Here is a 27,265-nt window from a genome sequence, read left to right as displayed (position 1 = left end):
TTTTGTTTATTTCTAGGAGAGAGAGAGAGAGCGTGAGCAGGGGAGGGTCAGAGAGAGAGGGAGTCACAGACTGAAACAGGCTCCAGGCTCTGAGCTGGCAGTCAGCACAGAGCCAGACGCGGGGCTCGAACCCACGAACCGCGAGATCATGACCTAAGCGAAAGTCGGACGCTTAACCGACTAAGCCACCCAGGCGCCCCCCCCTTTTTTGTTTTTTAGTCAACTGGCTGTAACTGTACTTTGAATACTGACAGTGGTAGTAAAGACGCTACAATAAATGGCACAGCCTGGGCAGTGTGGGAAAGCTGGGCTGCAAGGAAGCTGTGCCCTGGATTCTCACTCAAGACTCACAGAGGACTTAGACACCCTGAGTATTTCATGACGATTAGTTGGTAAACACAGAGGGCAAACATACGTAGGAAATCCAGATGTTTTAAGGAGGATTGAGGAATTGGGTGTTCCAAGTATATTCACACACACTCTGTATTTATTGCCAATTTTCAGTGAATTTGAATGCAGTAGAATAATATTACTAAATTATACTGAAATCACAAACTCTAACTCCGTGCAATTTAAGACGGTAAGCCTTCAAGTCACTTTGAAAATTTTTGATAATTTGGGGGCACCTGGGTGGCTCAGTCGGTTAAGCATCGGACGCTTGGTGTTGGCTCAGGTCATGATCTCAACAGTTTGAGGGTTCGAGCCTATCTTTGGGCTCTGTGCTGACAGTGCAGAGTCTGCTTGGGATTCTCTCTGTCTCTTGTCCCACTCTCTCTGCCCTCCCCTGCTCGCTCTCTCTCTCTCTCTCCCTCTCTCAAAATAAATAAATAAACTTAAAAATATAAAAAATACAATTTTTGATCATTTGTAAGTGATCAGTTTATCTCGGAGACTTGAACATTCATTGATAAGTACTGTACATTTAAACTTCTTTAAAATGTTTAATCAGAGTGATAATTATAATAACAAAAGTGATGACAATAACAAAAGAATAGATCTTAAAATGAAAAATGTCTCCAGCTTTTACTTCTCCTCACCTAGAGAACTACTTTCTACCATTTCTGTTCGGGCCTTACATGTAGTTGATATGTGCAACAGGCTTATTCGGTAGAGTCTTACAATATCTATTGTTCTGAAAGTTCTTTTGTAAAAGTCACAATGTCAAATTTTTTATCTGGTCTAAAATGTCTACCCCTAAACTAATTTATTTAAACTCTCTTACTATTATCTCTGCTTATTTTTTACACTAAAGGGATAACTAAATATTAACATACGTGTTACATTAGAAAACAAGAGCAACTTTGGTGGGAAATTGCTGTAGACTGAACAAAGATTAAAGCCCTGTGGAGTGCTTCTAAAATGAGGCAAAAATTCTGTGACAGCGAATGTCCAGACACAGGAGATGTTGCTATCATTTTTCATTCAGTGAAATGTCATCAGTTTTCCTGGGAAGTAGATGGAGATACCTAGCGCCCACCATGCGCCATGCCACATTAAGTTTGGATAATTAATACAGTCTCTTGACTTGCATCTGAAAGGGCTTTTCATTCTCATGGAACCTCCCTAATTAAGTGAGAGTTAAGAAAAACTGCTCTTAAATTCCTATTTTGATCAATAGAGATGTTGAATGGTCTTGTCATTTCAGTTCCATTCAAGACCAAACTTGATGATTTTTGTTTTAACGTCAAGGTGACCGTGCTCTTCTGTGTGTCCGAATCAACAACGTAGCAGGAGCTGTTGGAAAAGAAGCTAAACTCTACCTGTTCCAAGCCCAGGAATGGCTACAGCTCCAGGAAGGCAGTCATGGTTATAGCTGTAGTGAAAAATTGGCCAAAGCTCAGTTGACAAGTGAGTATATTCTTTTTGCTCGGATCACTGGGTCTGCTTTTTGCCTCCTGAATGTTGAAGTCTGTTGTTTACATACCAAGATGTTTCGTGATACATCACACCGTGATGACATTTTGCATAGTACGTTTTAAGCTGACGATTCAGGAAACTGACTTTTTCCTTGATTAAGAGGTAGAATGCCTTTTCCCTCCCTTTATCATTAAAGTTTTTTTGAGAAATATCCACATAATTTATAAAGGCATACTTTTCTTCATTTGCACTTCTTACATGTCGCACAATTCACACCATTATGGCAAATGTATTTTGACCCAGTGGCAGCATGGAATGAATGATAGCATTTGTTGAACACTTATTATCTGCTAGCACTGAGCTGAGCACTAAGCATGTATTATCTCAGCTAATTGTATAATTTAGCCCAGGTGATGCTGTTTTGCAGCATGTTATTGGAACATGGGACCTAGTCCTATGGTGACACAGTATGTCATCTTAGGACGTTCAGCCCCACATCGTTTGTAAACTTACACATTTGCCTGTAGAGAAGCTCCACTTTTCTTATCCTAGTCACCTGTACCCTTGAGCCTTTCCATTCTCATCAACACTATTCCATGTATTAGGGTGCATTATCCAGAAATCCAGAATTAGTGCAACTCTTTTTCGTTTCTGTAGAAATGAAGGGCATATACTCTGCTGCCCATGTTACCCACCAGAAGTTAATTGGTTGTAGAAGACCTTAGGAATGGGAAGCATCCATGAGAAAAAATAAGAATTCTCCTTCTCCCTTTTCCCCCCCTGTGTTCTGCATATCAGTGAGTCTCTGAATTGTCTTTAATTAGTCAAGTAAAATGTTGCCATTTCTACACTTGCAGCCTTCCTAGTCTTGGCAGCTCTCTTAGGTCCCTCATAAGCTGGAATAGGGTCAAGAGTAGAAGCCCCAGTCCTTGCCACCTCGTGTGGGGATCTCTTATCTAGATTTGCGAGATGACATTAACAGTTTGCTGGAGAAGTCTCAAATGACTGGATTCAGATAGCAAAGAGACAGTTACGTAAATTTACTTACCTCTCCCTTGAATTTCAAAACTAAGCTGGGAAATTTGTACAGACGCTCAATTTGGTCCCCTGAGTGTTCCACATATGTATAAAAAGTTCGAGCCTTCCATTTCTGCTTCTCATAATGTCCAAAACTAGTTCCTCGTCTTGCCCATCCAGACCTCAGCCTCTTCCAGTGCCCCCTGCTTCAGGAATCAGCACCACCCTCTATCCAGGAAGCAAGCTGGAAACCAAGGAGTCTTCTAACATTCCGTCTTCGATCTCTCCATCCGCTTCCAGTCTATCAGCGAGTGACCTCTAAGTCACTCTAAGTCAAGTATCTCTTGAGTTCATCTACTTTTCTTCATCTCTGCCTCTACCACGTTATTCCAGGCTGCCATAATTTCTTGCCTATTGCAGAAGACTCCCACGTGGCCCCTGCTGCCATGCTGGTGGCCCCGGAACCAGAGGGATCTTTCTGAACAGCAGATCTGATCACGTCGCATTCCCTTCTTCACCACACTCATAAATACTTCTTTTTCTGCTGCTCTTGGGACAAAGACAGGCCTCCTTAACCTGATCAGCAAAGCCACCATAGTCTGGCCACTGTTTACCCCCCAGTTCCATCTCACAGCCTTGTTCCCTCCTGCCTCATTTTACCTGTGGGCTTGTTCTATTTCAGTGCTTCCCAGGGCCTTTGCACAGGCTTTTCTTCTGCTTGTTCTTCCTTCCCTCTTTGGCTCCTTTCTACACTAAGTTAACATTTGAGTTTTTATAGCTTGTTTTCCTCCACAGCGCATATTATAGTTACCACTTTTCATTTTATTTATTTGTTATAAAATCAGTGAGAGAAGCAAAGTTCTTCCATTCACTCACGCATATCCCGGGCACTTCCATGCTTCGTGTACTAGGCACGGCACTTAACGATAAATCAGGGACCAACATACACCCTCTGAGTCTTTAAGGCTAGTGGGGGTGACAGGAATGAATCTGATCAATGTGAATAAATAGGAAATTGGAATTGTGGTAAGTACCATCAATGCTAGTTACATGGTGCTATGAGAATGAAAACTTAGAACACTGTAGCTTTTACTAAATATTTGTAAGATGAATTATCATAGAGTTTAGGGCTCAAAGGGTTTTTTGTTTGTGGTGTTTTTGTTTGTTTTAAAGTTTATTTATTTATTTTGAGAGAGAGAGTGTGTGAGAAAGAGAGGGACAGAGAGAAAGGGAGAGAGAGAATCCCAAACAAGCTCTGAGCTGACATGGAGCTTATCTCACACAGATCATGACCTGAGCTGGTATCAAGGGTCATATGCTTAATCGACTAAGGCACCCAGGCACCCCTGTTTTTGTTTTTTATTTTAATTCCAGTATAGTTAATATAGTGTTATATTAGTTTCAGGTGTGCAATATAGTGAATCAATAATTCTATACATTACTCAGTACTGATGGTGATAAATGTTCTCTAAATCACCTTCACCTATTTCACCTGGCCCTCCACCTACCTCCCTTCTGGTAACTATCAGTTTGTTCTCTGTAGATAAGAGTCTTTTTTTTTTTTTTTTGGTCTCTTTTTCTTTGTTAGTTTGTTTTGTTTCTTAAATTCCACGTATGAGTAATTTCATATGGTATTTGTCTTTCTCCCGACTGACTTATTTCACTTAGCAGTAACTCTCTAGATCCATCCATGTTGTTGCAAAAGGCAAGATTTCATTTTTGTCACGGTTGAGTATTATTCCACTGTAAGTATATACCACATCTTCCTTATCCATTCATCTCTCAATGGACACCTGAGCTGCTTCCGTAATTTGGCTGTTGTAAATAATGCTGCAGTAAGCCTAGGAATATGTCTGTGTTTTCAAATTAATGTTTTCATATTCTATGAGTAAATACCCAGTAGTGTAATTACTGTGTCATATGGTAGTTCTATTTTTAATTTTTTGAGGAACCTCCATTCTGCATACAGTGACTACCCCAGTTTGCTTTCCCAACAACAGTGCATGAAGGTTCATTTGCTCCACATCCATGCCAACACTTGTTATTTCTTACGTTTGTTTTTTTAAGCCATTCAGACAATGTGAGATGATATCTCACTATGGCTTTGATTTGTATTCCCCTGATGATGAGTGATGTTGAGCATCTTTTCGTGTGTCTCTTGGCCATCTGGATGTCTTTCTTAGAGAAATATTTGTTTGTGTCTTCTACCTGTTTTTACATTGGATTATTTGTGTTTTTTTGGTGTTGCGTTGTGTGAATTCTTTATATATTTTGGATACTAACCCTCCATCGGATATGTCATTTGTGGATATCTTCTCCTATTTAGTAGATTGTCTTTTTGTGTTGTTGATTGTTCCCTTTGCTGTACAGAAGATTTTTGATGTAGCCCTGATAGTTTATTTTTGCTTTTATTTCCCTTGCCTCAGAAGACATATCTAGAAGAATGCTACAGCCAATGTCAGAAAAATTACTACCTGTGTTTCCTCAAGAATTTTTATGGTTTCAGGTCTCACATTTGGGTCTTTAATCCATTTTTAAGTTTTATTTATATGTGTGGTGTAAGAGTGTGGTCCAGTTTCCTTCCTTTGCATGGAGCTGTCCACTTTTCCCAACAGCATTTGTTGAGGATTTTGACGGGCTTTTCTGGTTGGCAGGCTGATTGCTTTGTATTTGGTACCTCAAAGTCTTTTTCTTTCTCCAGTAAAACCTTATGAGGCCGTTTAAAGCTTTGAGTTCTCAGAATTGATTTGTTGTTTTATATTGCCTCATTAATATTATACCATACCTTGTATACACTTGCAAAAACATAATTGTTATATCAGACATATACCTTCAGCCCCAGATCTTATGCATACAGGGAGACAGTACGGTGTAATGGAAAGACTGCTATAAACTGAGAAGCATGGCTTGTTTTCTTTGAGCCTCACTTTACCTGTCTGTACATCAGGAAAGTTGGATTCGTTTTTGCCAAGGTTACCCCAAATCCTAATCTGATGTATTTCTAAATATACCTCTTCAAGGTGGAGTTGCATCTATCTAGGACTATAACTTATATAAAACCTCTTGCAGGTATTTCTTAGACTATTTTTCCTTCTCTGTTCTTCGAGTGCAAGGGTATTATTGGAATGGAAGATCTCAGGTAGTAAGAATTTGTGCAGGATGATGATTGTTTTGTTAGATTTGAGGAACTGAAATAAATTAACTTCTGGTGATGTATATATGTATATGGTGATATATATATGTGGTGATATATATCACTTTTTACAAATTTTATCAATTTTTTCCCAATAACAAAAGCCAAGTCTTAAGAAAATCTATATTCTCTTTTACAAATTAGTGGTCATATGTATAGTATGTCATTATTTAGAGGCTTTGGTGCATTGAAACAAAAAGCATATTCTCAAATGCATGGCAGTGTAGTAGTACCACGTATTTTCAAATAATTCCTTATAGAAATATTCACATTTCCTGGCCATTAATGAGACTTAGAAGATTAGCCTTTCACCTACTTGGTAATGAGTTCCTTGACTATTCCTAACTCCTATGAAAAACCCTGCTGCTGTGAACTATGAAAAGACTAGACACCTGTAGTGTCAGATATTGCTTATGAGCATATATACCCCCAATTTAATGTCTGAGAAATTATTTTTTAGTCTTCCTTTTTCCTCTTTCAGTAATGTCATAAAACATCAAGTTTTTTAAATGATAAAAACTATTTTGTAGGTTTTTAAAGCAAGCAAAAGAGACATTTAAAAGCACTGAAAATTACGATTGTATGTAAAAATCTATAACAAGGCATTTCGGGGTAATTTGCTGTCATGTTACAAGAGCTAAATATTTTGCATATAAAACATTTTCAGTATTCTTTTTACATCATATGCATATTTCGCTTTGTGTAATTGATGTGTTTTATAAAATCATTTAAAGATGTTAGCATTTTATTATTTTGTGTATTTTTGTTAACAGTATTCATTTTCTTTAATAACATGATTGGGCAACTATCCATTTAACATTATCGTCTGCGATTTCAAGTTTTGTTAATATTTGAGGTACTAATTACATCAGCACACTGTGCAGCAGTCTTTTGTCTCAGAAACAATGATACAGTTTTGTGAAGAGGCTTGTTTCCCAGGCCTGCTAGAAAAAGCCACAGGACGAAAAGCTGAAGGCCAGTATCACTTTTTGAAGCACACTTTTGTTTTTATTTGATGTAAATCTGCATCGTTGAAAATGAAACATTAAAAAGTATAATGATGAAAAATATAATATTCAATTTTTAATTTTATGTTTGTTTTATTTAGAAAAAAGCACATGTGATGAAATTGCAAAGTAGCAGAACCATTATATTTTGAGGACCAAATCATGTAATTATGAGCTACACATTTCACATGCCTAATTTCTGAGCCAGTGTTGATCATATATTGAATTCTTATTAAAGGTTTTCAGATATTTATCAGAAACTGGAGTCTTTGCTACATTTTTGATGAAGCTATACAGAAAAAAATAAATAAATAAACCAAAAAACAGCAGTATCAATGTAAGCCAATTTAAAATAGCCTCAAAAAAAAAAATTCAGTGCCTTCATTAATAAAATCAGCTTGTCCACTGCAACTGGCTAATGAAATTCCCAATTGTAAAGTCTTAAGTCTCAAAATTTGAATCCTAACTAGATAAATCTGTATCTCATTTTAAAGACCATCCATAAATAACATTTTTTAAAACATTTTATCAGGAACATTTCCACTCATACAGGTAAGTTGAAAGTGTAGTACAACTAACATCTGTATATTCTGGCTTAGATTCAATCATCGTTAATGTTTTGTTACATTTGCTTTTTATTCATGTGTGTGTGATTTTTGTTTTTAATCAAGGCATAACAAAATAAGCTGTGGATATCATGAGCAGTTCGCCCACCTGTATTTCAGCATGTATCTTATATAAGAGTAAGGAAATTCTTCTGCATAGAATTACATTATGACACATAAGAAAAGGAATAAGTTCATAATACTCTCTAAAATCTTATCCACATGCAGATCACCAAGTTTATCTCAAGGTGTCTTTTATTTATTAAAAAGTATTTTTTTCTTCAGTTGGGAAAAAGATCAGAACTAGCTGGCATGCTGTGGGGGCAACCTAGAGTTGGGAATTGGGCCCATCACAATCTTCCATTTTAAGAATACATTGTACAGAATCAGACTCTTTAGGTAGGGTTTTTATATAGTGATATACTGTCTCATTCACTCCTGCCAAGAGCTCTGAGCTAGACCGGTCAGGTACCTTAATGTTACTACCGAAGAAGCACATTTCGAGAGGTTAAGCAATTTATTTACTGAGTCATGAGGTTATTAAGTAATAGCACCAACTCTACTACTGTTTTTATTCTACACTGTGTCTGAGACCTAACTCTCCTACGGCTTAGTGATAGTGAGTGCCTCTTTAGTTAGACTCATCATTTCAGATCTGGAATGCATATTAGACATCACTAAGTGTTTCTCAGAAGGGGTGCTATTGCCATTTGGGGTGGAGCAGGTCTTTATTGTATGAAATGTTGCCTTGCACTTCATGCAGTTTAGCACAGCCTCCCTCCAGGAACCTTCTCCACTGTTGTGACAACAGAATGTCCCTGCACGTTTTCAGATGCCCTGGAGGGGGCCAGGATTACCCTGCATTGAGAGCCATTTATTAGTATAACTCCCTGTTTTAGAGAAAGGGAAAGGAGAAGTAACCTTTATTTAGCAACTACTGTATGACGCGTAACCATCCTAATGATTCCTGTAACTCAGTCCTTTCTTCTGCTCCTTGCTTGAAGTATCATCTCCATTTTACAGATGAAAAGAGTAAGTGTCGTTGCTTATACACCTTGCCCAAGTTTACATAAAAGGTCAGTATTGGAGCCAGGATTCAAACACAGATCTGTGTGGTGCCAGCATTCAGGAACCTCCCCATTTCCCCACTGTATAGACCGGACCCACTGTAACAACTCTTATATTCCCGTAATTTCTATTTTTCCACTTTGAGTATCTTTTTAATGAATAATCAATGAGAAAAAGATTTTGGAAAATCTTCTGAAGGTATTTTCGGTCATAGTTTTTAGATACAGTGATTCCCTGAGTTGGATGCTCCACTTTTAATTTAACTCAGATATAATTTTCAAAAATGTCGCTGCAGTGCTTACACAGCATTGGGAAAGTACTGACTGCCGCAGAACTGTACACTTAAGAATGGGTAAAATGGTAACTTTTGTGTTACTCATGTTTTACCACAATAAAAAAGAAAATATTTTATTGTTACTAATCCACTTGAAAACCTTAGAATATTTAAAATTCAAATTCAGAATTTCATTGAGACCATTGTGCTCATCTGTGGTGCTTCACAGTACTTTCACAGTGACTCCTTTGGTTAAGATACATGATTTCTATCTACCGTATGATTTACAGACCTTATTCCAGTATTACATCAAGGCTTTGATTTTCAAAGTAGTAAGAACTAAACAGAACTGCAAATTGATTATGTAACTAAAATAATGAATTCATTTGAGAGCTTTGCTTTGAAAGTGCTACTTTCTTTCTTTTTGAAGTGACCATGAATCAGACTGAACATAATCTGACAGTGTCCCAGATTCCACATCCTCAAACATGGCACGTGTTTTATGCAGACAAGTATACATGCCAAGATGACAATGAGAATTCTCAGGCGGAAGATATCCCATTTGAAATGATGTTACTAAACCCAGATGCCGAAGGGAATCCATTTGATCATTTTAGTGCTGGAGAATCTGGTAAGAATATATACTTACATATATGTTCTAAATATAGAAAAAGGTTTATGTACAAATGTCTTCATGTTATATTGTTAGAATATTAAAAATTAAAAGCAACTTAAGTGTCCTGTAGTAGACAGACGGTAAATGAATCCTCTGTTAGCATTTTAATAGCTGTACTCTTAAGTTAAAAAAGCAGAACACTAAAATTTATATTTTATGATTTTAAGTATGTTACAAACTGCACAGAATTAAGCAGGGAGAAGTACAGAAATACTAACAGAATGTTTCTGTATTTTCGGTGGTAGAATTATGGATGGTTTTTAGTCTTCTCTATACATTCTAAACCTTATTTTATTTTTATGATAACCTAACATTATGTTTATAGACAGAAAAATGTTAATAGATCGAGTAATCTAAATTGGAAAACCAGTTTTTAAGTGAGCTAGAAACTGCCCTACTTTTACCAGCTTGTTTAAACAGATCAGGGATTATCTTCACAAGACCTTGCAACCTTTTTAGGATTGATCAAAGTTTATAATGTTTTCCAAAATCAGATTCATTCCCATAAAATATGTCATCAAAGTTTTAGATTGTGTATTGCCCTATGGAAGTAAGATTCCTAGCCCAAACAGAAATGAACGACTTCTTGTGATTAATGATAGACTTGCTATAAAGTATTATAGCAGCTTTGTAAATCAACACGTTGGAATGAAGGCTGAGATCTCTAGGCCATCTATCAAAGAAAGGGATTAGGAGTTTACTTCTTATTGAATTCATTACCCATTTGGAAGAATCAGTCTGCTTAGAGAAGAATTTCAAGCCCATTAAATCTCATTGATCATCAGGGTAGTGAGTGCAGGAAGAACAGGAATTGAGGCTCCATTAGATTAAACCGATTGTTCTGTTCCCAGTGTGAATTGTCTCAGCTAGAAATGTAACTTGAGGAGCATGCGTTATGGGCAGTAGGTTACCAGTAACTCAACGTGTGAAGAGATGAATTTTTTAAAATAAATCTGTTAGTCTGAAAAAAGTGTTTACATAGTGACAGAATGCCAAACACTTTAATTGTTAAAAGTTCTTTCTGTGAAGGAAATGATGTAAGGGTAAGCCACTCAAGTTGTTTTTGAGTGCAGATGAACTTAAAGGTTGAAGTCTACTTAATAGTACTTTGGAGTAGTATGGATCATTATTGGAAGTTAAGTCCGTCTTACTGTTTCTTTTTTCTTTATAAAAGTTATTGACATTTATTTTCTGTAGTTTGGAAAGGCATTGATGAAACCCAGGTCTACGGAGAGCATTGGATAGACAGTTGGATTAAATTGCTTATAAGGACCCTTTTAACCATAAGCCTTTACGATTTCCTCGGACGCTAATATTTAGGACTGGTAAGAGCTCAGCGGGAAGCCATGCTGTGCCGCTGTCCTGGATGTGCAAACCCCAAGCCGGTACTGGAGTCCAGGTCCAACAGCCCTTTCACCTCCTGCCCTCCTAGTGCTACGGCTTCAACTCAGGAGGTGGTTTTATTTATTGTGTTATTGTGTGGGTCCACGATACTCTACTAGATTCCTGATATGCTTTTTTCTTTTTTGCTTCCTTACCCAGACTCCCATTCCCAATTAGACGTCTGAACATTGATTGTAGGCCATTGTAGGCCGTAGAATGAGCACATTTGTGGCCTGTGCCACGGAACGTCAGTCATCTGTGCCCTGGCTCACCCTGAACCTTGCCTACATCTTCCAGTGGTTTTCCCAGCATCCTGAATTATGGCCAGCTCAGCCTTTAGGTTCATACAGACCATTCTGATTCAGCTCTTAGTCCTGACTCCTTCTGACCTACCTTCTCCTACGACGGATTTTGATTGATACTTATACTTCTGTCTAAAATCTGTCTTCTACTAGAATGGAGAAAGTTACATTTAAACAAAGGGCACAACCTCACTCTAGTATGTATTCTCATTAAGCGTGGGATTCGGTGCAAGGCTAATCTGTGGGGATTGATTATTAACAAGTGCCAAAAATACTCAAAAGTATTCAAATTTGTTATATGGCTGGCTTAATTCCTAGGGATCACATAATTTTATTGATTAAAATGCCTAAGAGCCTTAAAATATGATTAATTCTACATTGCCATGAGATGTGATAATTTACATCAAAGTCTAACTCGGTCCTAAACCCATCACTGTGCATCCGGAGAGCTTGAGAAAGTATATACATGTCCACCCTCTGAGACTCCCATAGATTGTTTGAGACTCCCATAGATTGTTGTTGTTTTTTTTTAATTTTTTTAATGTTTTATTTATTTCTGAGAGAGAGAGAGACAGACAGACAGCGCGAGCAGGGGAGTGTCAGAATGAGAGGGAGATACAGAATCTGAAACAGTCTCCAGGCTCTGAACTAGCTGTCCGCACAGAGCCTGATGCGGGGCTCGAACCTACAAACCGTGAGATCATGACCTGAGGTGAAGTCAGATAATCAACCAACTGAGCCACCCAGGCGCCCCTCCGATAGATTGGTTTTTGGAGTGGAAGCCAGGCAGCCATAGTTTGTCAGAGCTTCAAGTTGACTCTCATGTGCAGAAGCAGTGACCTAAGAGTCCACAGTCCACATTGTGTTGCTATTGCATTGTTTGACTGTATAGTCCTGAGATGGGTGCTTCCTACACTGTAGGAAGCCGCAGGTATGGGATCTGTTTCCGGGGAATAATCCCCAGTTAGTTCATTTTAGAAACTTTTTCTCATTTGTCCAGCTTTCTTTCCTGAGTAGGGAAAATTGATTTGCTATGGTTTTTACTGAGAGTTGACTACTAAGCTGTATGTGTGAGGGGTTTGCATTAGAATGGCCTGGTGCAGATAGCTGCAATTAATGCTGTGCAATATTCTGGTTAGATTTTATAATTTGTTTTCTTTCAAACAAATTATGTGCTTTGTGTGTATCAAACTTTGGTTAAGCTCCTATTTTTACAGATTGGTCTAGATTAAAAAAGAAAACAACCATTAAGCCAAGTATGATGCCACTTGACAGAATACTACCTAGGAATATTACGCTTTAAGGTAGAATAAAGTAAAACTGCTTCTTTAAAGAATTAGGATTTTTGTTAAAAGTTAGCACTATATTTGTGCTCTTGTTAGAGACAAACAGAAGTACTTGGAATCCTGAGAGTTAAAGCATTATCATCTGAAGTAGACCGGTTTTCATCGAAATAATATTATATTATTCTGTTACATCTGCCATCTCACCGTTTTTCAAGATCCCAGTGTTAGCTCTGGTTACGTGTTAGAATGCTTTTGGTTTAAAGTAACAGAAAACTCGAATGCAAGTGATAGAGACAATAAGGAGATTAATTACGTTACATGACAAGAACTTCTGAGGCTTCTTCACGGACGGTCAGCGTCTCTGCATCCTCTTATCTTCTGACTGTCCGTGTTGTCCGTAGGACAGCCCCTCGTGTGCCACCCCCCCTCGCGTCCCGGCCCCCCCTCGTGTTCAGAGTTAACCGCGGTTCCCTTTGTGGGCATCACATCTAGATAACGGCAAGATTCAGTATTTCTTTTGAAAGCAAGGACACCTTTCTCAGAGGCTCCCTCATCGCATGTCACTGGGCAGGACAGGGTCTCATGCCTGAGCCCTACAGCGTCATAAGAGAAACGTAAGTGAAGGTGTCAAAGAGGGTAGACTGATAGGTCAGAGTAAAGGGTCAGGCTTCCCTCTTACTGTCAGCAGTGTTAGAATTTCTGTCATCAGTGTAGACGAGTCCGGATCCATCTTGAAGCACTTGCGGGTGGTGTGGACACCGGGGCTCTGGGGCTCCAAGCGGAGCAGGCAGGCAGGGGTGGCCAGTGTGGCAGCCGTGGCTGGCGACTCTCTGGTCTTACCCTCTTTCTCTCACCTCCCACCCTTCGGCCGGAGCCGAGTGTCTTCAGCCATCCTGTAAGTTTCCTCCCCGCTGATGCGGCCCGGCCTCCTGCCGGTCAGCTGGTCTTAAAACCCACCCGTTTTCCCATAACGTGCGCGTGTGCCGCCCGCGCCGTGACCATTAGACGGCACTTTCCCCTTTCCGTGTCTAGGCGAGGTTGCGTGCCTGGTACCTACCTGTCTGAGGAGTGGAGCCTAATTTTACAATGAACAAATACGGATTGCTTCCTTGTGAAGGATGGCGGCAAAATAAAAGTTGATCACTGAAGAGGAAAAAAACCAGCTTTTCTTTTCTAGAGCAAACTTATTTGAAAGAACAGTGAGTGCAGAGTCAGCATTTTATCTTTAGACTGTCTTGTGGACAGGGTCAAGGTAAGAATAATTTATGGAAAACTGAATGAAGAAAGTACAGGACACAGAACCAGAGCTAGTTCAAGTTATTTAATATATTATCTGAACGAAATAATTTACTGGGTATAATGTTAGCTTTTCTGGAAGGTACATTTAATCTTGAATAATCCTAAAACTTTTTTTTTGGTACTGACATATGTCTTATTTTCAAAAGTAGCCTCCTCCTATATTATTATTCTGTTTATTCAGTACATAGTCTGAGGAGTTTCTTTTCATGGTGGATTTGTAACCTAATGGAGTCTGAAACTTTATCTTGTAATGGATATTCTGTAAAGCATTATAAATGAATAAAAGAGTGCCATAATTCTTCATACTAAGGAGGAAAAATAAAAACTAAGATTCAAAAGGCAGAATGGCATACAGACTTTTACTGGCCCACAGTGACTGTATGTAGCGTATTTTCTGTCTTGTTCCATTACTAGAATAGTCCTGGGCTTATCCCGTTATTTCTAAAGCTGGAGTACTTTTCTGTGTAAGGAGTTTAAAAAGAAAATATGGCTCTTCAGTTATTTGATCTTCTCTTCCTGAAGGATAAACATGCTTTCTCACCTGGAGGAGAGAAGTGAACGAGTGACATTTATATACGCAGAGCAGGAGAGACACCCAGTGGCTGAAATACTTTTCTTTTTCTTTTCCCCTCCTAACCATGCCAGAAACATGATTGAGATCAAACTGTTTATTGACTGTTTTTCCTACTCTTTGCATCTTCTGGTTGCTTTTTCAAAATGAACGCTCCCTTTTCTGCCTGTGGATTGGAGTTTACCTCAGGTGGCAAACCGAAGCAGATTCGGCGTTCGTGATCAGATGGAGGTGATTGCGGTTTAGATGATCAGCCCTGCTCACAGCCACAGTTACTGGGCTCCAGTGTTGTGTAGATACAATGTAATATAAATCATAATATTGCAGACTGGCTTTAGTTGTAACCAAGTGAATGTAAGTCAAGCTAGCGCTCTAGTTTATGATAAAATGTTTCCGAAATTTCTGAAAAATGACACAGTTCGAAGATTCCAGGTAATGCAGAAAAGGGGGTGTTTATCTTGTGGCCCGCAGGAAGACTGTGCTGGCCAGCTGTTGCTGGGAACTAGAGCCTGCTTAACGACTGGCACCGTTTTTAATACAAAGTCTGCTCATTTACTTGGTTCTTGTCTTTACAAAGCAGCTCCCTTTGCTCACTGGAAATTTCTGCTTACTCAAAATATTTCTTTCACCGTGACTTCCTTTGACTTCTTTGGTCTGTCCCAACATCAGCTCTTTCCAGCTCTAGTTCCTGTTGCCTAATTCTTCCCGTGTTTGGTGGTTTGATAACCTGAGAGAATATGCTGAGCCTAACTTACCTTGGAGAAGCAGACCAGCCCTGGTGGCCAGTGGCTCGTCTTTGGATTGCTGGCCGTTTGGTCAGGTGTTACAGTTTCAGTCAGCTGTAGGCTGGAGTCTCGTGGTCTCCATGGGGTTTCCTCTTGGACGAGAGCCGAGGACAGTTGACTGCAGAAGGGGACTCTGGTCATAACAGGTATTTGGAGACTTTATCCAACAGAAAATGTAAGGTAACGGTACCTTTCAGAGCTATGTTTCTGGCTCAGAATCGCCTGATGGCCTTATTAAACAGCTTGCTGGTCCCGTCTCCCACAGTTTCTGACACCCTAGATCTGGGATGAAGCCCAAGAATGTGCGTTTCTAACAGGTTCCCTGCTGCTGCTGGCCCATGGGTCACACTTTGAGAACCGTTGTCAGGATATATTAAAGTGTCATTGACAACCTGTTCCTGACTTCCATACAAAAGTAATCCACTTTGAGGGTAAAAAGTATGTCTAGCTGAACGCTCAAATCCTTGGTTTTACTGTTTCCTAACAAAACTGATCTTACGCTTAGTCCTCGGGCTTATCCCTGGCTGCCGTGCTTTTTTATACGTTGACTCTACCTGCTTTAGTTTAGTTTGCCTTCTTATATTTAAATCCTTATCCCACAGTAAAAAAACTATTTAAGTTTTAATTATTTCCTTTTTTTTTTCCTTACAAAAAGTGAATGCCATGACTCCAATGAAGAAACAAGTTTTAGAAATACATTGGCAGGAAGATTTGAAAGCAGCCCCGCACTGTAACTGGCTTTGTTTGACTGAAGCAAACTCCTTTCTTTTCTTCACAGGGTTGCATGAGTTCTTCTTCCTCTTAGTCCTCGTGTACTTTGTGATCGCTTGCATTTATGCTCAGTCATTGTGGCAGGCCATTAAGAAAGGAGGGCCTATGCACATGATTTTAAAGGTCCTGACGACGGCATTGCTCTTACAAGCTGCTTCAGCTCTAGCTAATTACATCCATTTCTCCAGGTAACTCAGGCCACTAAACCTGTGTTCATCGTTACGTCTAATTAATCCTAATTAGTTCGCGAGAATTATGCTTGCTTTGATTATGAATAATCTTTTCACATTTGTAATTTACACTAACACTCTTCTCTTCAATTCATCAGTTACTCCAAAGATGGAATAGGGAGACCTTTTATGGGAAGTTTGGCGGAATGTGAGTATTTTTCTGAGATACGTTTTTTAAAACATAAACTTGCTGTCTGCTTCTTGTTTGTTTTCCTTTTGTGTAAATTGTCTTTTGTTGTAATACAATTTTTCTACCCAAGGTTGGTTAGAATTCAGCTCAGCTGAAAACAGGGTTACAGACTCAGTTACCAGGTGTCCTGTTTAACTTCTTTTTAACCATTGGTAATATGTATCCTTCTTCATTGTCTTTGGAGCATATTTATATACACTCTCACTTTATCTCAGTAAAAACTCATTGAAGTAGATACATTTATCCCTGTTTTGCACACAAAGAATCTGGGCTCATTGACAGGAAGTACATTCCCAAATGTCAGCAGCTTTTGAGCAGTAAAGACAAAACTCAGACCCAAGTTTTCTGGTCCCAGAGCTGATATTTGTGGTCATCCCTTTTTTGACTCTATTTTCATCTCTTTTTTGACTCTTTTTCTGACCCAGAGGCAAGGAGTACACCTGTAAGTGACCTGACCTCACATCTTTGTTCTTTTATTTATATGAGGAACTTCTGTGAAGTAATTTTTCAATTAAGCATGATGGGAAAAATATTTAAAAGTGCCCATAATCCATAATGCCACTCTCAGTCCTGGAAAAATAGTCGCAATTGCTCTAAAAAAGCAGATTCTGAATATGAAGCCATTCTAGGATTTTTTTTTTTTAATATTTCCACAATTCTGGTCTCATCTCTCTTTAATAGGGGAGCTTATGGTGATCTGTGTAATCATCTCAGGACTCCATTCATCCTCATCTTGCTGCCTATCTTAAGATCCTGAGCTTTCTAGAACCTTTGTTTTCCTAGTGAAGAGGGTGTGTATTGGTCGCCTCCCAGACACGAATAAGAGTTGCTTCTTCTTTTTGAACGTTACTGCGAGCTCTGGTCTCTCTCTTGTCTCTTAGGCGACCCAGGATGCTTAGCAGAACCGTAGAATTTTAAAGCTGAACAGAACCCTAGAAATAATTGAGCTCATGCATTTTAGAAAGATAGGGACACAAGAGCCCATCAGGGACAAGCTGTTACCAAGATGAAGGACTGGTGTGTTTCTGTGAGTGTCTGCTGGATACAAACACGGGTTTCCACCGTCTGGCATCTTCCCTGTGGGTCTAATAGCAAAAGTTGATTGGTTTGTTTTTTTTTAATTAAACTACAATAAATCAGCAATGCTAAATTTTGATGTTCTGACAAGTTTGTTTAGTTAAATGATTAAATGTCAAGATTTTTAATAAAATCACAAAGAATGGGATATTTTTGATCATTAGTTATTTTTCTTATGTAACTGAATATGTATTTGTGAGATGTTTAATAAAAGTAATTGGCATCCCTGTCACTTAAGATCTGTGATGAAAGAAAACTGTGCTTGATCTGAAAGGCCGTGGCATTTTGTACTGTTCAAACATGGTGATAGTTCATTATCAGAATTTACTAACAAATATTTGAGCATAACTGTAGAGGATCCAATTTTAATTTGGGTGGCAGAGCAGGGGGAAGATGGTCAATATATATCTGAAAAGGTGTATTATTAATAGGTTTTCAGCTCGTAAGTTGCTAATAGGTTATACCATAGCTAGTTTGGGGGCACCTGAGTGATTCAGTCGGCTAAGCCTCTGACTTCGGCTCAGGTGATGATCTCACAGTTAGTGAGTTCGAGCCCCGCATCGGGCTCTATGCTGACAGCCAGCTCAGAGCCTGGAGCCTGCTTCAGATTCTGTGTCTCCTTCTCTCTCTAACCCTCCCCGCTCATGCTCTGTCTCACTCTATCTCTCAAAAAATAAATGTAAAAAAAAAATTATACTATAGCTAGTTTTATCTGTTTCTACAAGAATATCTTTATATAAAAGAAATAAAAGCTGTAAACATCAAAGGTATGGTTGGCAATTTGAAGAAAGTTTCACTCTTGTTAAATTCTGATCACGTTTGTTCCAAAGTCTGTATCGAAATATACTATGTTGAGAAAGTGATCATCTTTTTTTAAAATCAATAAATACCAGCTTCCAAAATAAAAATGCATGGAACTTGGAGTATTTAGAGATTGTCGTTTTCTTGAAGCTGGAAGTGGACATGGGTGGTCTTGCTACTTGTTTAAAGTAGAGCCATTCCCCTGCAGTGTACGTGGTGGCCGCCTGGTGGCGCGTAACACCAGCGCACGGGTCCTTCATTTGTCTTCGGATTCAACATTGCTGAATGTTACAGCAGCTGTGCGTTTTATTGCCGTGCTATTTCTCATGGATAGTTTGAGAAAATAAGTTCACATTATATAGTTAAGCCATCAAAAGAAATTAACAACCTGGAAATGAAGACACTAGTATCCCCCACATTGGAGCAATTACATTTAAAGTGTGTCTGTTTTAATAAGCAGTAAGTTATAGAGAACAAACAGTATTATGTAGTTAGAAAACATAAGAGAAATGGGAAACAAAGAGATTTAAAGTTGGTCTTAACAGAGATGTATACAGAGAGGAGAGAATATTGCCATTCATAAATGTTTACAAACTTAAAGGCAAAATTTTAATTTTTAGAGTTCTACATGAATATCTCTTATTATTAAACTTTATTAACTTCTCTTTGAGAATGCCTATCTCTTTGTGTTTAAAAGATAATTACTTTATATTCTCAATACAAAAAGGACCAAGTCCTTTGTGTTAGGAAAGCTTGGTTGACTTTGGTTTTCGTTTCCCATTTAGTTTTTGACATTGCTTCCCAAATCCAAATGTTATACCTGCTTCTGAGTCTGTGCATGGGTTGGACAATAGTGAGAATGAAGAAGGCTCAGAGCAGACCTCTCCAGTGGGATTCTACTCCTGCGTCCACTGGCATTGCTGTAGTCATCGTCATAACGCAGGTGAGCCTTGATCTGCACGGTCTGTCCTATGCAATGTGCAGAAATGCAAACCTGCACGTATCTCATTTCAAAAGTAAAACTTGGGACCCATGACTAATAATTTGTCATTTTAAAGTCTTTTAATCTTCTTGCTGGTATATGTAGACTGCAGAATTTAATTGTAATGTATCTGAATTTGAGCTTTCTCTCAGCTTACTCAAGTGCAGAATGCTTACTATTAAGTTAGATTCTCATTTCCTACTTGATAGCTTTCTTTCATATTTTCTAACACACTTAGTAAGTATTCAGCATTTCAAAATGAGTGAATCACTGAATTTGAGATTCATCCATAGGCATAAATCTTTAGGTCCAGTTCTGCTACTTTATCCATGAAACAGTTCAAGTGAGTATCTGAGATTAACGAAAAAGCAAAATACAGAATGATAAAGAATGGTATCTAGTTTTTGAGAACAAATGCAAAAACAAATATAGACCTCTTGGGCCTTTTTCTGTTAGTTTTCTTTTATTCTAAGATATCAGTGTGCTTATTTATATGCAGTGGGCTTTATAAAAATTATAAAGAAAGGCATAAACAAAAATTTACACTGAGCTTGTGACCACCATTAGCTATAGATGAAAATGAAATTTACATCTGGGCTCTGCAGAGGACATTATAATCTAAGTTTTAATGCATTAAATAAATTGAAAAATTCATTAATGAAGGATAAGTCCTGTGCTTTGTCTTTATATTCATAGTATTTATTTAGGATAGTAGGTGCTGAGTGAAATAGGTGTGTTGAATTTCATGATTGATATAGAAAGAGACCATATGACAGGTGGTAATATTTAGAAAGGAAAGAACACCTTTCTCAGGCATTAGAAGGAAAGGCTAATGACAACTGATGGAAATGATCAGTATAAGGGCAAGATTCTACCAAGTTTATGTTTTTGTTCTAGGGCTTATGGAGAGTGGTGCTAATATCAGGTTAAATTCTCATTTCTCAATAAATAGCTTTTTTAAAAATTGAATTTTCATTATTTCCTTGTAATTTTAATCCATTATCATATAAGACAAATAGGAGATGAGAACTGAGATTATGACACTACTCTAGAGTCTATGTCAGCATTTGTGAAGAACACACGAGACATGGCCCTGGCCTTCAACAACCACCCAGACAAGGTGAATGACACTACATAAGTTCAATTACACACGTATAGTCCACAGGTCACACGCTGGTATACATATCTGAAAATGTGGGGTTTGACTATGTAAAAATGTGAAACATGGGAAATGATAGTTCTTTTTTGTTGCCTTTCTTGGGGTTTAATTAACAAATAGAAATTGTACATATTTAAGACATGCAACTTGATGTTTTGGTATATGTATGCATTTTGAAATGGTCACCAAAATCAGGCTAGTTAACATACTCCTCACCTCACATAGATACCAGGAGATAGTAGTTCTACAATAGGACTTCTTTTTGTACAAGTTAAGTTTAGGAATACAGGGTGAGGAATCATATGGGTACAGTGATTTGGTGGAGTGAAGACATACACTTCAGTAAAGCCTGAGAAGGGAGCGTGTGTGTGCAGGATGCCAGAGGAGCTCAGCTGTCAAGTGGGGTAGTGGGAGTGAGATCAGGTTAGAAGATCTGAGAATGAGAAGAGGAAGGGGTTGCTGACACACCCCATACAGCCTAAGAACTGGATTTAATTTAGAGCTTTGACCTAAGTTCTTCGGAAGCCACAGAAGCCCACTCTCAGGGCTGAGCTGGCAGACGACAGCAGCACAGGGGGCTGCTGACATGTGCGATGGCAACAACCCCATAGTAACTTGTGGTCGGTGTTTAGAAAGGATGGAGGGAACGTGATTTCTCCTAAAGAGCGATAAACAGAGCAGCCAATGAGGAACTTGCTGTGCTTTTCCTGTGACCATAACACTGTGGGAGGAAAAAGATCCACAAACGAAAGAAGTAACTGTGCTGGTTACCCGTGGACAGCCCGGTGCTCTGGTGAATGTCAAAAATGAACTGTCCTTTACCCTGAGAGGCTACCATGGAAAAGAGTGACGTCTGAAATCAACAGCTCTGACTCCTTCACTTCCGGATAACGGGAGACCTGGAGATGTGTCAGAGTCACGCTGATACAACGGGCTTGAACACAGGGCCGTTTGATTCTTCGTGTGGTGTGGAGGGAACAAAGAGTTAGAAGAAAGTTCAGATTTCCTCTCTTCACCTTTTCAACTTAGTTCCATCCTTAAAGATCTCTTCCTTGAATCATGGCAGCATACACATTTTATATTTCCTATATGATGATCTCATTCAGTAAAAATCCCTTTTCTCTGATGTGGGGTTTCAGGGAGGTAAAGTCTGTGCCTGATGCCTGTGCTTTATTAAGTAACAACCTTTAGTGTCTGATAAGTTTGAGAACCTCTTAGGAATGTTGATCACTCTTTAAAGAGATTTAAAAGAAAATTTTTAAAGAGTATTTAAAAAATAAAAGTATTTAAAAGAGTATTTAAAAAAGAGAGTATTTAAAAGAAAATACTCTACTTAGAAGTAGACATGATATTTGTTTTCCTCACTAAATGTAATATTGTATCTTGCAGAGTATTTTGCTACTTTGGGAACAGTTTGAAGACACCAGTCCTCACAGCTACCATTCACATCACAACTTAGCAGGGATCTTGCTTATCGTTTTAAGAATTTGCCTAGCACTGTCACTAGGCTGTGGACTCTACCAGATCATCACAGTGGAGAGAAGCACGCTGAAAAGGGAGTTTTACATCACATTTGCCAAAGTATGGGTTTGGGTAGAAAATGTCTTCTTCTGATTATTGAGTCTGTTCTACTTTTGGGGGGAAGTTAAGCAACCCTGTGCTAATACTGGTTATGCTTTGATTCTGTGCCGAAGCGTGCCTTTTATATGCCCAGCTCACTTAATCTTCGCCACCTGTGAAATGTAGGTATCATCCCATTTTACAGAACCTGTGTGGTAGTAGTTTCCATGTCATCTTAGGTCAGTTCGCCCGGGTCATGATTCCTTTATCAATAGGAATTTTACACTTTTTTTCTGTGTCAGAGTTTTTAAAAAATGAAATTAGAATACAGCCTGCATTTCTCAAAAAGCAGCTATTAATGATGAACTGTTAACATGCAGAGTTACGCAGCACAAGGCGCTCGCAGCATCAGCAGGTGAAGCAGGAGGCTGGGGACGCGGTATGTTTCAGCCATTTCTCCGCCTCCCAAGGAGGCCATGTCTACTGTAGCCCTCCTTCGTGTCCCTTACACGAGAGGGACCTAAAGGCAGATTTGATTTTTTTTTCTCTCCCCGTTTAACAAAGGAAAAGATGAGGAGAGAAGTTGGCGCAGTAACGCTGCAGGAGCCCACCTCCTAGAGAGTTCTTTTTCTCTGTCAGATTGAGGGCATCCATCCACCTCAGAACAGTATTCGGATAAGCTGTTTGGTCAGCCGCCCGCCCCCACCCTGAGTCCACAGTGCTCTGCGTTCCTCCAGGGCGGCTGTGGAAGTAGGGGCCAAATTGCTTACGCTCCGTGGTCAGCATCTTAAAGTTGCTCCTGCAGCCCCAGGAACCCACGCCAGCTTTCTGAGCACCAAACAGGCAAGAAAACGTCCCTTTGCTTTTGGATTTGTCACAGGGATGGATTTGCTTTTTGTTTGAAAAGTTAATATATGTGTAAGGGGTTTTAAAACTCAATTTCCTCTTTGATTCTATATTTAAAATAGTAACAAACTTTTTTCTTAAAAAATTATTTTTATATGCTTTAGTTTAACATTTTGAACGGGTTCAAACATCGAAAGTATTTAAAGAGAAGTAAAAGGTTTTTTTACCTCTCTTCCGTCTACCCTATTATTTTGTCCTCATATAATCACTGCTATTAATTCCTGACTTATCCTTCTACAGAATTTTAAACATACATATATTTCTGTGTTTCCCTCTGTATTTACACAGACAGTAGTGTACTAAACACGGTTTTTTACATCTTGTTTTTTTCCCTTATCTGCAGTGTACCAAGCATCTCAGCAGCTCCTGTTGTTAACTTATTATGTCGCTTCACGTTTAATTTTGGAAAAGAGAATACATTGCCATGGTTCTAGGAAAAATAGGAAAGAGATTCTTGAGAAGTATAATGTTAAAAAGTTTCCCGTCCTTCCTTGCCCAGTTCTGCTGTCCCGTGTGCTAGCTCGCAGTTGGGCGAGCACCGTTAGCGCTTTGGGCATTCTTACAGAGTCTTGTTGTGTCTGCGTGCAAATACGAATGTCCATTCTTACTGCTTTCATCTTACAAATAGTACACATTTGTACTTTGCTTTTCTCAGTGTTCAGTGCTACTTATATTCATGTGTTTTCATGTTTAAATCTATAATGTATATTTAAATGTGTACATATAAGAGATGTACAAACACAGAATTTTAAATACCCATGTGGTTAGAAACAAAATGTTATCCTAGCAATAGCAAATTTATTTTTAATTTTATTGCAAGTTCCACTCTAAAGGTTAATTGAGGTCAACCAGGACCTCCCACATATGCTAGTAATGTTATTCAGAAAGTAAAGCTCCAGCTGCAATCATCTGACTTTCTTTTCATTTGTTTCAGGGCTGTATCTTGTGGTTTTTATGCCATCCAGGTCTTGCATGTATTTCTGTCATTTTTAGTGACTACCAAAGAGATAAGGTAAGTAAGACACATGATCACAATGGTGTTTTATAGTCTTTATGGGAAATTAGTAAAAGATAATAGGCATATTTTTCCATTTAGAAGTTTTTTTTGACCTTTTTATTAATTTGTTTATTTAACTTATTTTAATGTTTATTTTATTTTTGAGAGAGAGTGTGTGCACACAGGGGAGGGGCAGAGATAGAGGGAGACACAGAATCTGAAGCAGGCTCCAGGTTCCGATCTGTCAGCACAGAGCCCGATGCGGGGCTCACACCCATGAACTATGAGATCATGACCAGAACTGAAGTCGGACACTTAACCGACTGAACCACCCAGGCGCCCCATTGAGCTTTTTAAAATAAAGCTTTGAAACAAAATATTGACCCAGTGAGTATATAAATTAGAACTTTAAGTATAAAAGGAAAATGTTTAATTAGTTAAAAAGTGATGAATATAGCTTTTGTTACTATTTTAATCTATTTCATGATACTATTTTATAAATTAGGCAATTCATAATCCATCTTTGTTAAGAAAAATTGATTAAAATGTTTTACAACATAGAAAAATCAAAATAGATCTATAAAATCAGTGTAGTTGCTTTAACAGACTGCAGACTACAGACCGGAAGGAGCATGCCACATTTTCATTGTGTGGAAACCTACCTTCTTAGGTAAACGACTCCACCATTTCAAAGTATTCTGTCGGGTACCTTTGGCAAGCGATGCAGCTTGTGCTTGAAGGCATAGATGTTTCTTGAACCTGAGGTGTTTACAAAGGGTAAATAGATAGGAAGGTAGTTTACAAAAATAAAGAAGCAACATGAGAATTTCTGAAAGGGCTTTTAGAGTACTCTTCAAGATTCAGGTCCCTACCTGAATCATGCTTTATTCTCATTACTAGATTATCCAGGAACCTGATTTTTCAGATCTCTTCCTGTGGTGTGTGCACCCTGAGGAGAGAATGGGTTAGCAAATTGGGTGTGTTTAGAAACTATTAAAAAAGTTGTACCTTTGGACAATTACAGTTCTGAACATTGGTCAGATTTTCCTATTGAAAATTTCTTTGATAAAATGTACCCACGTTAAAGATGGAGGAGTTGTGTGTGTGTGTGTGTGTGTGTAAATATGAAGTCTATGGGTTTATGATAACTTGAATATAATGTGTCTGTTGTTGCAGGCAGTAAATGCATTCCCTTCCTTTTCTTTTCAGGTTATTACAGTAGGTGTTATCCTTTGCCAGTCTGTTTCCATGGTTATTCTCTACAGACTCTTTCTGTCCCACAGTCTGTACTGGGAAGTCTCGTCACTTTCTTCAGTAACACTACCACTGACCATATCATCTGGGCACAAAAGTCGGCCTCACTTCTGATACTTGATTTTCTTTCAAGGAAACGTGAATTGATTTAAGAGTGCAATAAGGATCCAAATGCAGTGACTTTTCTTTCATACTTGCGGTATGGAAAATTGAACAAAGAATGCCCAGCACGTTATTTATACAGCTGCATTTAAGCAGTATCAAACTGAAAAAAGGTAATAAGCGTTTTGAAATATGCTTAATAAACTTTGAAGAAAGAGTGTTGTTATAAGGTGATTTATGCAATTTCTCTGTGGAAATTAAGATGAAAAAGAATGATATGATATTTTAGTAAGAGATTCACCACTTACAATGCCTCGTCTTACATCAAAAGTTAACTCAGGTTTGATAGTCTTGTAAAAAGTAATCAGTTAAATGATTACTTGCTTTTACATATCTAACTCCAATTACAAAGTCGGTGTAATACACTGATTTAAAACTGCTTCTTTTTATGCTTTGAGGAAAATGCATTTCGTATTGGAGTTTAAAGGAATTGAAAATGAAATTACTTGGAATGTGAATATAAAGTATATTTATGGCTAAATGAATAAGCTTTTGTTTATTTGTTGTGGGGTTCTTCTCCATTTTCCTCTATCACTTCTGGCTCTAGTTCAGGTTCTAGCTTGATTAGCAAAGGGTTTCTGGCAGATAACTTATGAAAACTCAAGCTTAGATACATTACACGAATTGTTCCTTACAAAGAGTTTTCAAATGTAAGCACTTAGGTGAAGAGACAAGCAGGGTTATATGTTTAAAAAGAAAGAAGGAAGAAGTACTGTGTGATATGGTACTAAAATTTTAATCCTGATATAATTCATTTCTCTTACATTGAATCCCCAATCGTAATTAAGCCGTATACACAGATTAAATTAACAGAAGCATTTCACATAAATGTTGGTTTCAGTCATCAACTACCCATGAATTCCTGCCCAAGGATACTTAATCAGGATTAAATTTTCTATGAATAATTGAAAAACAAAATACTCACTGGATTTGTTATAATCCGTGTTGGCACTGGATTCTAAGTAGTTGCCATCTTGAATCCTTTGTAATAAAGCCATATTTTTTTGTGTATGTGATGCCCAGTATTGAGTATGCTAGCTGCAAAACACTCTATCAAGTGCCTGTTTAAAGAATTGCTAAATGGTTGTCAATACCTGCTGTATAAAATGAGTCTTCCCATTAGTAGTCACTGATTGGAAATGATTCTGTTTCTGTGTGTCATGTCGCTCAGACCTTTTCACTTTCACATATGGCTTACTTTTAAAAAAATATTCTTTATCTACTTTCAAAGGTATTACATTTTTAAGCAAGAAATGGTGCACTGATCTGGTAATTAAAGTTTTTAATTAAGTAGTTAACGTAGCGTAACTTTAATATATCTATGGCTTCATCTTTGTTTTTACCTTACACCTCGTCTCATTGGAAATGAACGGGATCTGTTTCAATTTAAAGGCACGATGCATGTGTTCATGAGCAGCAAACTGGCAGAATGACAGAGGTCAGCCTGCTCATTAAATCATTCTCCTAACAGTTCTCTGTAAATTATTTAATAAATGAGGGCTACAGGTTACCACTAGAAAATCTGAAGTATATTTTCAGTTTCCATGATCTGCTGTGGGGTCATGACCTTTCTTTGAGCCCATCTCACTCATAATCCCAGTTGCTGTCTGTCATGTTCAACTGAGGTGCAGTTAATTGAGCTGGAAAAAAAAGGTGAAGCCTTTTCATAAATGTTGTGAACTTGCAGCAGTAGAAAGGGAGTAACTTTTCTGTTATTCACGCAAAGATCGTAGAAACTGTAATCCGAATATATGAAAGATCGTAGAAACTGTAATCTGAATATATGAAATGTGCTATTGTGCTTGCATATGTGAAACTTTAACAGGTCTTTTTTTACCTTAATTATCTTTTAA

The 27,265-nt window shown here is 38.2% G+C and overlaps 1 protein-coding gene across 1 annotated transcript; it reads left to right on the top strand.

The window, feature by feature from the left end:
• The first annotated feature begins 1,478 nt into the window (after window positions 1-1,478).
• On the top strand, window positions 1,479-27,265 carry GPR180 (G protein-coupled receptor 180). Its single transcript, XM_077780096.1, has 9 exons — window positions 1,479-1,497; window positions 1,690-1,848; window positions 9,452-9,652; window positions 16,102-16,282; window positions 16,423-16,472; window positions 19,178-19,335; window positions 21,923-22,114; window positions 23,934-24,011; window positions 25,206-27,265. Exons 1-9 carry the CDS (start codon window positions 1,479-1,481, stop codon window positions 25,362-25,364), a joined length of 1,197 nt encoding a protein of 398 aa, XP_077636222.1. The 3' UTR covers window positions 25,365-27,265.

This window comes from Crocuta crocuta, unplaced genomic scaffold, assembly GCF_008692635.1.
Source record: "Crocuta crocuta isolate KB4526 unplaced genomic scaffold, BGI_CrCroc_1.0 scaffold188, whole genome shotgun sequence".
Taxonomy (NCBI): Eukaryota; Metazoa; Chordata; class Mammalia; order Carnivora; family Hyaenidae; genus Crocuta; species Crocuta crocuta.
Note: the sequence above shows the minus strand (reverse complement) of the source record. Positions and strands in the feature narration are given on the sequence as shown.

Excerpts from the sequence above, each read along its gene's own strand:
- GPR180 (XM_077780096.1), top strand. Across the intron at positions 9,653-16,101 it reads TTTTAGTGCTGGAGAATCTG|GGTTGCATGAGTTCTTCTTC; the intron begins GTAAGAATATAT and ends TTTTCTTCACAG. Across the intron at positions 16,283-16,422 it reads AATTACATCCATTTCTCCAG|TTACTCCAAAGATGGAATAG; the intron begins GTAACTCAGGCC and ends TCAATTCATCAG.